Source organism: Enhydra lutris, unplaced genomic scaffold (genome assembly GCF_002288905.1).
Source record: "Enhydra lutris kenyoni isolate GAN:26980312 unplaced genomic scaffold, ASM228890v2 scaffoldscaffold11, whole genome shotgun sequence".
In the NCBI taxonomy this organism is placed as follows: Eukaryota; Metazoa; Chordata; class Mammalia; order Carnivora; family Mustelidae; genus Enhydra; species Enhydra lutris.
In genome coordinates this window covers 16,653,666-16,666,682 of record NW_019154095.1, presented here as the reverse complement: position 1 = coordinate 16,666,682, position 13,017 = coordinate 16,653,666, and the positions used below count along the sequence as shown (strand labels likewise).

The window sequence follows — 13,017 nt, the reverse complement described above, 5'->3', positions numbered from 1 at the left end:
GGCTCACCTTCATCCACAGAAAACTGACAGCTCTTATCATTGAAGAAAAGAATTTTCTTCTTATCGGGACGATTTACAAATAGTATCTGGTCCCCTAAAGCCTTAAAAGATTAAAAAAAAATTTTTTTCAGTTAACTCCAAATTACCTCACCTCAAAAGATTTGTTTTTTTAAAACAACAACGGATTCCCATTTATTTTAACCTTCAGTTATAGCATTAGTGTCTAATGCACCTAATTTTAGTTCTTAAGTTTCTTTCATGAGCAGTTCTCACTATTTTACATATTGGTATTTTAGGACTTTTATTCTTAGAGATCTTCCAAAGTACAAAAAGAAGTTACTTATTTTGGGGGGGAAAAAAACCCAAAAAATTCAATCTATTTTTCAGTTATGATTTGGGCCCACTGGAGTCTTTTTTTTTTTTTTTTAATAATATGAAGGACGTTTTCTTTTTTTTTTTTTATTATTTTTTTAATTTTTTTTCAGGGTAACAATATTCATTGTTTTTGCACCACACCCAGTGCTCCATGCAATACGTGCCCTCCCCAATACCCACCACCTGGTTCCCCCAACCTCCCGCCCCCCGCCCCTTCAAAACCCTCAGGTTGTTTTTCAGAGTCCATAGTCTCTCATGGTTCACCTCCCCTTCCAATTTCCCTCAACTCCCTTCTCCTCTCCAGCTCCCCACGTCCTCCATGTTATTTGTTATGCTCCACAAATAAGTGAAACCATATGATACTTGACTCTCTCTGCTTGACTTATTTCACTCAGCATAATCTCTTCCAGTCCCGTATGAAGGACGTTTTCAATACAGGTATCCAGATGTTGAAACAACGAATTGATTAGAGGGTATTAACTTTCTAAATATGGTGTCCTCAAGCACATCTTCGTTAATATAGGTTAACAGTCTATGAATCTGTTGTTATACAAAGATATTCCTTTTTTTTTTTAAGATTTTATTTCTTTATTTGTCAGAGAGAGAGAGCACAAGCAGGCAGAGCAGCAGGCAGAGGCAGAGAGAGAAGCAGGCTCCCTGCTGGACAAGGAGCCCAATGTGGGACTCGATCCCAAGACCCTGGGATCATGACCTGAGCCGAAGGCAGAGGCTTAACCGAATGAGCCATCCAGGCGTCCCTGGAGTCTTTTTATTAATCTAGGAAAAACTGCTGGGGGGGGCCTGCATCATGCTCTCTGCTCAGCGGGGAGCATGCTTCCCCTTCTCTCTCTGCCTGCCTCTCTACTTGTGATCTGTCAAATAAATAAATAAAATCTTAAAAAAAAAAAAAAAGAAAAACTGTGGGATCTTGGTGTTCTTACTTTTCCTCTACCATAAAATTTTTTGCCACTTATTCATCACCACCAATCAGTTATTTCCAATTATGTTTTAAAAAGCTATAACAGGGGTGCCTGTTATAGCTTTTTAGAGGCAGGCAGAGAGAGGGGGAAGCACACTCCCTGCTGAGCAGAGAGCCCGATGTGGGGCTCGATCCCGGGACCCCGAGATAATGACCTGAGCCAAAGGCAGAGGCTTTAACCTACTGAGCCACCCAGGCTCCCGTCTCTGAAATAAATTTTAGAAAAAATCTTAAAAAGAAAAAGGGAACTGACAAAAAGGATTGAGTGAACAAATCCTAAGAGACCTCTGGGGCACCAGCAAGCAGACCAAAATATGCACTGTGGGAGTCCCAGAGGAAGAGAGAGAAAAAGTGGCAGAGAGCATATTTCAAAAAATAATGACTGAAAACTTCCCTAAGTTGAAGAAATATATGAACATAATAAACACTCAAGAAGCTCAATGAATCCAAAGAATATGAACTCAAAGAGACCCACACAGAGACACATTATAAATAAACTTTCCAAAGACAATCCCGAAAGCAGCAAGAGAGAAGCAAACCAGCACATACAAGGAAGGGATCCTAAAAAAAATTGTATTTCTCATCAGAAACTTTAGAGGCCAAGAAACTCTGGTGGCTCAGTCAGTCTTCAACTCTTGGTTTTGGCTCAGGTCATGATCTAAGGGTCACGAGTTCGAGCCTTGTGTCAGGCTTTATGCTCAGCACCGAGTCTGCTTAAGATTCCTTCCCCCTCCGCCTCTCTCCCTCCTGCTCTTCCCACCAACTCACACTCACCCACTCTTTAAAATAAACAGAATCTTAAAAAAAAAAAGAAAGAAAGAAACTTTAGAGGCCAGAAAGTAGCAGGCTGCTATATACAAAATGCTAGAAGAAAATTCTGTGAACCCAAAATCTTCTATCCAGCAAACCTACCCTTCAAAGGTAAGAAAAAATTAAGATATTCCCAAATAAAAAAGCTTTTTAAATAGTTAAAAAAAAAAAAAAAAAAAAAGGTAGAGGGATTTCATTACCACTAGGATCTACCAGGCAAGAAATGTACAAGGGAGCCCTACAAGAGAACATGAAAGAACCAGTAACTCAAAGTTAATATGAAGAAATAAAGAGCTCACTGAAAGTAAATACTAAACACGGGCAATTATAAAAGCTAGTATCGCTGCAGCAAAAGTTTGTAACTATACTTTTTGTTCTCTACAGATTTAAGAGACTAATACATTTTTAAAAAGCAATTATCAGTCTAATAACTAGTATCACTGTAACTTTTATATCTCCAAATTTTGGCTTCTACATAATTTAAGAGACTAATAGATTTAAAAGAATTATTAGGGGTGATTGGGTGGCTTAGTTGGTTAAGCAACTGCCTTTGGCTCAGGTCATGATCCTGGAGTCCTGGGATTGAGTCCCACGTTGGGCTCCCTGCTCCGTGGGGAGTCTGCTTCTCCCTCTGACCTCTCCCCTCACACGCTCTAATAAATAAATAAAAACTTTTTAAAAAGATATTAAAAAATAAAATAATTTAAGTATTATTAGTTTATGGCAATGTGTGAAGATGTAGTTTTGTGACCTTTACAACAAAAAGAGATGGGAATGGAGCTGTAAAGGAGTATTTTTAATATGCTACTGAAGTTAGGCTAATATAAATACAAACCAGTACAAATGTTATAACTTTAGGATGTTAAATATAATCCCCATGGTAACCACAAGGAAAATAGCTACAGAACATACACGAAGGAAATGAGATAGGAATCTGAATTCAATATTAAAAAATCAAGGAGGGGCACCTGGGTGGCTCAGTCAATTAAGCATCCAACTCTTGATTTTGGCTCAGGTCATGATCTTGGGATTGTGAGATGGAGCCACACAACAGTCTCCATGCTGGGTATGAAGCCTGCTTAAGATTCTCCCTCTCCTTCTGCCCTTCCCCCAACTCTCTCCAAAAATAAAAATAAAAAAATGAAAATACAAATAAATCAGCTAAACACAAAATAGTAATGCAGTAAAAGGAAGAACAAAATGCAAGAAGGCGTATAGAAAACTAAATAAAATAATATTCCCTTGTAAGTAATTAAAAAGTAAGACAATTAGGGACTCCTGGGTGGCTCAGTCAGTTAAGCAGCCTTCAGCTCAGGTCATAATCCCAGGGTCCTGTGTGGCACTCAAGTGCCACAGGGTCCTGGGATTATCGAGTGCCACAATGGGCTTCTTGCTCAGCAGGGAGCCTGGTTCTCCTCTCCCTCTGCTCACGTGCACTCTCCCCGCCCCACCCCATCAAATAAATAAATAAAATTTTAAAAAGAAAGAAGATTAAACTCTGCAATCAAAACAAAGAGATTCCAGGCAGCCTAGGTAAGCATATGAGCCCCTCTAAAACACATCCCCGCGCCACCCAGTGGGCAGCTTCCAAAGGCACCAGCAATCTACCCCCAAGCGGCCCCTACTCTGGAGAGGCCAGCCATGCACACACTAGAGTGCCTGCAGCCGTTGCAACTGGGCCTCTCAGCCAGATGTGTCAGAGCCAGCTCCATTCACCAGTGTACCACCAGCAGCTCCTACTGGGCCTCACAGCCACAAAGGAAGACAGTGCTGAACACCAACATGCTCACACCAATTGTGGCCCAGACACAAGTCAGACTGCCCCACAAAGGGGATAGCCCTGGGGTACTTGCCTCAGATGATGAGGGGGGTTTGCACTGCTGAGCCCCAAAGGACACCTTTTACATAAAGCCACTCCTTCAAAACAGGGAAACATAACTGATCTAACCAGTATACAGAAACTCACACAGCTAGGCAAAGTACAGAGGCAGAGGAATATATTCCAGAAGAATAAAACAAAGCCTCAAACAAAAAACCCTAAATGAAATGGAGGTAAGTAATCTACCAAATAAGAAGTTCAATGTCATGACCAAAAAAATACTCACCGAACTCAGAAGCAAAACAGGGGAATACAGTGAAAACTTCAACAAAGAGAAAATTTAAAGAGAGCTGAAAAATCAGAACTAAAGAATATAATAACTGAAATGAAAAACACAGTATAGGGAATCAACTGCAGATCAGTTGATACAGAAGAATGGATCATTGATGCATAAGACAGGGTAGCAGAAATCACCCAATCAGAACAGTAAAAAGAAAAACAAATCATGTATCTGATTAGAGGTTACTATCCCAAATATGTAAGGACCTCATGGAACTTAATACCAAAAAACAATCTAATTCAAAAATTGGTAGAGGATCGCAAAACACATGTTTCCAAAGATGGCCTACACATGGTCACCAACATGCTCAACATCATGACTAGGAAAATGCAAAACCACAATGAGGTATCTCATCTCACACCTGTCAGGATAGCCACTATTAAAAAGACAAGATATAATTGTTGGAGGAAATATGGAGAAAAGGGAAATCTCAGGTACTGTTGGTGGCAATGTAAACTGGAAATTAACTATGAAAATAGAACAAACATATGCTCCAGTTACTTATCCAAAGAAACCAAAAACACTAACTCAAAAAAATATATGCACTCCTTTGTAAACAGCATTATTAACAATAGCCAAGATACAAAAACCTAAGTGTCCACTGATGGATAATCAGATAAGGAAAATAGATACACACACATAAGTGGAATATTATGTAGCCATAAAAGAAGAAATCTTGCCATCTGTAATAAAAATGAATGGACCTTGAGGGCATTATGCTAAGTGAAATAAGTGAGACAAAGGAAGACAAATTTGTATTATCTCACCTTTATGTGGACTCTAAAAAAAGAAAAAATCCTGGTGATTGCCAGACACAGCAGTGTGGATGGGGAAAATGCATGAAGTAGTCAAAATGTACACACTATCAAGTTATAAAATAAGTCATGGGGATGTAATGTACAGCATGGTAACTACAGTTAATAATACTGTATTACATATTTAAAAGCTGTTGAGAGATTAAATCTTAAAAAGTTCTCATCGTTAAAAAAAAATTTGGTGCTGGGGCGCCTGGGTGGCTCAGTGGGTTAAAGCCTCTGCCTTCTGCTCAGGTCATGATCCCAGGGTCCTGGGTTCGAGCCTGCATCAGGCTCTCTGCTCAGCAGGGAGCCTGCTTCCCCCCTTCTCTCTCTGCCTGCCTCTCTGCCTACTTGTGATCTCTGTCAAATTAATAAATAAAATCTTTTAAAAAAAAATTTGGTGCTACATATGGTGACAGATGTTAATCAGACTTACTGTGGTGATATAATTTCACAATATATACAAATACTGAACCATTATGTTATACGTCCGAAATATGATGTATGTTTCAAAACTATTAGAATAAAAGAATTCAAAGTGGCAAGACAGATACAAAATACACAAAAGTCAGCTACATTTCTATATACTAACAATGAACAATCTGAAAAGAAATTACAAAAACAATTCCATTCACAAAAGCATCTAAAAGAATAAAATACTTAGGAATTAACTTAAAGAGGTGAAAGACTTGGCACCATGAAAACTATAAAACACTGCTGAAAGGGTGCACCTGGGTGGCTCAGTAGGTTAAGTGCCTGCCTTTGGCTCAGGTCATGATCCTGGGGTCCTGAGACAGAGGCCCAAGTGGGATCCCTGCTCAGCAGGGAGTTTGCTTCTCCCTCTTCCTCCGCCCCTCTCCCTGCTCATGCACTCTTTCTGAAGTAAATAAAATCTATAAAAAGAAATAAAAATAAAATAGTGCTGAAAGAAATTAGACAACATAAATGCAAACACACCCCAGGTTTACAGATTAAGATGTAGATACTATCCAAAGTGATCTACAGATTCAGTGCAATCCTTATCAAAATCCCAATGATGTTTTTTGCAGAAACAGAAAAACCCATCCTAAAATTCATATGAAATCTCAAGGACTCTGAATAATCAATCTTGAAAAAGAAAAACTAAGCTGAAGGATTTACTTCCTAATTTCAAAACTTCCTACAAATCTACAGTAATTGAAAGTGTAGTATTGGCATAAAAACTGTGGAAGAGAGAACTCAGAAATAAATCGTCCCAGGTATGCTCAAACGACTTTTGACAAGGGTGCCAGGACATTCAATAGGGAAAGGACAACCTTTTCAACAAAAGGTGCTAAAAAACTCAACACCCACATACGAAAGAATGACACTTGACCCTTACCTAACACTATACATGAAAATTAACTTGAAATGGATTAGAGACCTAAATATAAGATCTAAAGCTATAAAACTCTTAGAAGAAAACTTAGGGCAAAAAGCTTCTAATCTTGGATTTGGCAGTCATTTCCTGGAAATGCCACCAAAGGCAACAGAAGGAAAAAAAAAAGACACATATGACTACACAAAAATATTGGCATCTGTACATTAAAAGACAGTATCAATGAAGTAAAAAGGCAGCTCACAAAATGGGAGAAAATACTTGCAAAGTGTATATCTAATAAGTGATTAATATCCAGAATACATACATACAAGGACAAGTGAAACAACTCAATTCAAAAAATAGGCAAAAGATTTGACATTTCTCCAAATAATGTATACAAATAGACAATAAGCACATGAAAAAAATATCCTCAGTATCACTAATTACTGGGGAAATACAAATCAAAACTATAATGAGATAAACCTCATGTCCATTAAAATGGCTACTATTAAAAAAAAAAAAAAAAACAGAAAATACGTGTTGGTAAGGACACAAAGAAATCTGAACCCTTGTGCACTGCTGGCAAGAATATAAAATGGTAAACCCACTGTGGAAAATATGGTGGTTCCTCAAAAAACTAAAAACAGAATTACCATATTATCCAGCAATTCTACTTCTGGTTACATACTCTAAATGGAAAGCAGAGCGGCACATGGGTGGCTCAGTCAAGCATCTGCGTCTTGATTTCAACTGAGGTTGAGATCTCAGGGTCATGAGATCTGACCCACACATCAGGCTCCACACTAGGCATGGAGTCTACTTGTCCCTTTCCCTCCTCCCACTTGTGTGCACACTCTCTCTAAAATAAATAAATAATAAATAAATACTCTTGAAAAATATATTTAAAAAAGAAAAGAATCAAAAGCAAAGTCTTGAAGAGAGATTTTTTAGGAACATGCTAATAGTAGCATTATTCCCAACAGCTAAATAATGGAAGCAACCAAATGGATAAGCAAACTGGTCAATGCAGTACTATCAGCCTTAAAAAGGAAGGAAATCCTGATACAAGCTGCAACATGGAGGAACCTTGAGGATGGATACTGTGCTAAGTGAAATACGACAATCACAAAACAACAACGTATAATTCTACTTGTCTGAGTTACTTAGAGAAGCCAAATTCACAAAAAGAATGTTGCCTGCTAGGGACTGGAGAAGTGGGATAAGGAAAGCTGTTTAGTGGACTGAGTTTCAGCTTTACAAAATGTAGAAGTTCTGGATTATCTCTTGTACAACTGTGAACATACTTTACACTAATGAACTGTACTCTTAGACATGCTTAATATGTCAAACTCTACCTCATGTGACAGTTTTTACTACAATTTGTTAAAAATTTAGCTAAAAAAAACCACCTGAGGAGTAGCCCATTCCATACATACCTTAAAAATAAATCCTATTTCAAATCTGAAGAGGGCTCTGCTTCGGGTAATGGCCAAGTCCCTCCTAAGGTAACTTTTTTTTAATAGAAAACTTACTATAAACTCTGGATATTTTCCAAAAGAGTTCAAAGAACAAAAAAGATGTATTATTTGCCACCCACTGCAAAAAAGACAAAGGTTAGAGTTTGAGTCTAGCCAAGATAACTGCCCATTTATACACAAAAACCAACAAAAACACTCTGGAGGAATCTAACAGAATCTTGAGTCTTTACTACACATATAATTCACAAAATTTAAGACTCAACAGAAATCTGTTAGACAAAGAAACAGGAAACATGACCCATACTCGAGAAACAAAGCACAGACCAGCCCCCAAAATGACCCAACTGTTAAATTAGAATAGGAAGATTTTAAAGCAGTTGCAAGAAATTTTACTCAAGAATGTACTGGAAAGAGGCGCCTGGGTGGCTCTGTGGGTTAAGCCTCTGCCTTCAGCTCAGGTCATGATCCCAGGGTCCTGGGATCAAGTCCCGCGTCGGGCTCTCTGCTCAGCAGGGAGCCTGCTTCCTCCTCTCTCTCTCTGCCTGCCTCTCTGCCTACTTGTGATCTCTGTCAAATAAACAAATAAAATCTTAAAAAAAAAAAAAAAGGAATGTACTGGAAAAAAGGCTTATAATGAATGAAAAAAAAATCTCAGCAAAGAAAACATAAAGAATGAAAAGCCCAGAACTGAAAAATACTATCTCTAAAATAAAAAATTCACCAATGGGAATTCATGAAAAATTAGAGGTAAAGAAGAGAAGTCCACTAACTTGACAATAGATCAAAACAAAACAAAGAAACCAAAAAAATAAGTAAATAAAAAGGGCCTCAATGACTTGTAAGATAACACGTGTCATTTAATTACCAAGAAGTACAGGAAAGAAAGCAGCAGGTTTTACTCCAGAGGTAGCAAGACAAATGAACCATCAACAACTAGCATTAATCATTAGCAACTGTGCAGAACAGAGACTAGCAGCCTTTCCAACTGAGTTCCAACTTTAAACTGGAAATATTATTTGTATGGCTTTCTCTGATAGACTTTTAGGAATTAAAACAGCGAGGTTATTAGTCAATGCTTTCGTGTTTAATACCTCTGGTTCCTCAGGTTAGCAGTGTCTACAAGCATTGTTGAAGCAGCTCTTGTCTACAAACATAACAACTTCTAAGAAAAACTTTGAGATGTCTTTGAGAAAAACTTTCCAGAACTATTCTGAAGACACAATCATACCCAAAACAACACAAAAGGGAGATGTCAAATTTACACAAAAATGGCTGCGCTCTGCCCTGCTCTGTAGAACAGGACCCAAATTTCAAATCTTCGACTGGCTCACCGCAACCCCAAGTATATATAAAGGAAGCTATAAAAACAAAAATTTGAATTACCTGTTTTCTTAAAACAAGACATTATTAATTCAAATTATACTAAGGTATAGAAAGAAAAGAGAGGTTACCTTGACAGCTTTCTGAGAATTGGGGAGTCCTTCCTCTATGTCTTCTAAAAGAATTCCTCCTAAGCCTCGCTGGTCATGCTTATCTAACAGCCTAAGGAGGGCTTTCTTATCTTTCAAGTTGTATTTGGGCTTGAAGGCATACTTCCCATCTATTACTTCAATTTTGGGATTATTGACTAATGCCTGTAACAGTGACACAATTTGGATATATTAACAAAAGGAAACCCCATATACACGTTCTTAAATTCTACTAATTATTTTAAAAATATTGATACCAAATACAATCATAAATTAAAAGTTATCTTGTGAATATCAACTAGCAGATCTAAAATACTGGACATCCAAGATCCAAAAACCAGTAGGTAGAGATCAGCAAGTTGCTCACTTTTTATAAAAGAAACTTTTTATTATTACGTTAATTCTTTAGATGAGTAAAACCATTTCATCACAACTGACTGAAACTGCACCCACATTCTTTTGAAAATAAAAGATAAAAAAGAATAAATGCCAATTAACATTAATAGACAAAGTCAACTGGGTATTGCTTATCCCACCCTCGAAGTATAGTTTATCCCATACTGGCATTTTGTGTGGAACATAACCCTGGGGTGAATATACAACAGTCTGCCCCACCTGGTGTCACCAACAGGTGTGGAAGGAACTGAAAAGCACCAAACTAGTGCATATAAGAAATTTACCTATAGTGGCACCTTGAGAATGAAACTGAGTAGGAATGCAGGAATTATTGAATATAATTATATTCCTAGTCAGTTCTGCTGTACAGCTACTACTAGAAGAAAAGCTCTTCGAGGAAGAGCTACCCTATTTATTTTCTTCTGCAGCTGCCAGCCTGACCCTGGAAAGGAGAAAGAGAAGAACATAGAAGAAAGGAGGGAGAACAGAATAGTAATAAAAGTCATTTTTAACTAATGTTGGTAGTCTATGAAATTTGAAGATTAGGTAAAGCAACAGGATTTTTATGACTATATTTCATTAAGACGGTGTGCTATAATGTTACTAATTAACTGTTGATTTTATATTCTAAAAATCAAGAACAATATTTTGCTCAGTAAAATAAATTACTGAATTACATTTGGGAATTTTACATTTGCTCTTTAGACTACAACACTGGTCAGAATGTATTCTTCTTAATTGTCATTTCATACTTAAATAGAAAAGATGGAAATGTGTGAATTTTCTTAAATGCTATTCATTTCCAAATTAGCAAGGTCAGTGATTACTGTGGGGTTTCTTTTCCTCCAATGATGTGTGTACATACACAGTGTAAGGATTAGTTTTCCAAGTAATCTGTCAGAGACAGTAACATCACCATCAAGTCATAATAGTAATATGAGTACAACAAATATCTCACTATCCCTACACTACCTCATGATTTAAATGTTCAAAAACAAATATAAAAACAATACAATTCTAAATTTAGCAATTAAAAAAGTATCAATTATTCTGTAAAAACGTAAATGAAACTGGTACAATGACTGAATTCTTTATAATTTTTGTGCTAAAGGTCTTTGCCATGTTAAATAGATACATAAGTTTTTAAGAAAACCAACAAATCAAACCACCTCAAAAAATATGTATGTTAAAAACAAAGAATCTATACCAGTTCTTTTAAGAAAAAGTAAAAATAATGATCAGATTAAAAACCTTAGTTACATAGCAAATATCTCATGGTAACTAATTTTTTTAACTCCACTTTAAGGCTATTCTTACCTCAGTCATTAGCCATTGTTTCTGCTTGAGTCCTATATCTAAATGTTGTGTTTCATCTAAAATTTCTTCTAAAGTGAGAGGATGCGTATCTCCTCGCTGATGCCGTGTCTATTGAGGGAAGAAACTGTTATTAGGAGATAGTTTTAAAATGCTAGATGCATAAGTAATAGATACAAGTAAGTGAATCTTTCAGGAATGGAGAACATGTATTATTTGAGGCAATACAATTACAGTGATGAAGAGAATGGACTGTAAAATCAGAATCAGGTTCAAACTCGTAGCTCTACAAATCAAATGATAAACTGAGAAAAAGTATTTTCAACTCATATCACAAGAGCTTATTATCTTCCTAATATTTTAACAGCCCCAAAAACCTAACAGGAAAATGATCCAAAGACAGGAACACAGAAATCATACAAAGGTGCCTAGGTGGCTCAGTCAGTTAAGCTTCCAACTCTTGACAGCAGTTCAGGTCATGGTCTCAAGGTCTTAATATCAAACCCCATGTCAGCCTTTGTGCTCAGCAGGAGTCTGTTTGAGATTCTCTCTCCTGAGAATCTTGAGATTCTTCTCCCTGCTCACGTATTCTCTCTAAAATAAATAAATAGGGGTGCCTGGGTGCCTCAGTCCATTGGGCATCTGCCTTTGGCTCGGGTCATGATCCCAGGGTCCTGGGATCGAGCCCCGCATCGGGCTTCCTGCTTAGCCGAGGAGCCTGCTCCTCCCTCTCCCTCTGCTGCTCCCCTTGCTTGTGATCTCTCGCTTTCTGTCAAATAAGTAAATAAAATCTTTGAAAGATAAGAATAAAAAATATAAAATGAAAAAATAAATCTTTTAAGAAAAAATCATAGAGGGGCGCCTTGGTGGCTCAGTCAGTTAAGTGTTCAACTCTTGGTTTCAGCTTAGATCATGATCTCATGGTTCATAGGATCAGCCTCATGTGGGGCTCTGTGCTTGGTAGGGAGTAAGCTGGAAGAGTCTCTCCCTCTGTCCCTCCCCCTGCTCATGCACTCTCTCTCAAAATAATCAATCTTTTTAAAAAAAATGAATAAAAATGGAACTCTGTTGAGTATTATATACAAAATGAATTTTATCAATATTTTAATATACATGAGTTATTCTAATCAACTGTGTGCTAATAATAATAGTTGTGATAGTACTCAGAACTTATGGTCACAAGAAAAACATTTCTAACATATATACTATTGCGGCAAAAAGGATGACAGATGATGACTGAAGTATTTTCAAGCATAAGGGCGCCTGCGTGGCTCAGTCAGTTAAGTGACTGTCTTCAGCTCAGGTGAAGATCACGGGGTCCTAATCTCCCTCTACTCCTCCCCCTTGCTTGTGCACATGCTCTATCAAATAAACAAATAAAATCCTTAAAAATAAACATATTTCGGGTGCCTGGGTGGCTCAGTCATTAAGCGTCTGCCTTTGGATCGGGTCATGATCCCAGGGTCCTGGGATGGAGGCCCACATTGGGTTCCCTGCTCAGCAGGAAGCCTGCTTCTCCCTCTGCCCCTTCCCCTGCTTGTGTTCCTCTCTCTGTCTGTCAAATAAATAAATAAATAAAATCTTTAGAATAAAAAAAATATATGTATACATATATACATATAAACATATATACATATATATACATATATATACATATATATACACACACACATATATGCATATACACACACACACATATTTCAAGCATAAGAATACACAACATTAGGCTAAAATGCAGTGGGAGTAACAACAGACTTACAAGTTCAAAAGGAAAATAATTAAAATTTCCAACCATATGTTTGTTTTTACAATTTTTTTTAAAGATTTATTTATTCTAGAGAGAGAGTGCACACACGTGGGGGGAGGGGGAGAGGGAAAGAGAGTTTTTTTTTTTTTTTTAA

General features: G+C 37.3%; 1 protein-coding gene across 1 annotated transcript in view; it reads right to left on the bottom strand.

Moving 5' to 3' along the window:
• The window catches only part of LOC111144455 (general transcription factor IIE subunit 2), a 63,753-nt gene that overhangs the window by 20,299 nt on the left and 30,437 nt on the right, over nt 1-13,017 (bottom strand). The window contains exons 4-6 of the mRNA XM_022498771.1: nt 11,120-11,227; nt 9,389-9,571; nt 8-101 (exon numbers count right to left, since the gene is read on the bottom strand). Of these exons, the coding sequence (XP_022354479.1) occupies nt 8-101; nt 9,389-9,571; nt 11,120-11,227 (385 nt within the window). The remainder of the gene's footprint in view (nt 1-7; nt 102-9,388; nt 9,572-11,119; nt 11,228-13,017) is intronic.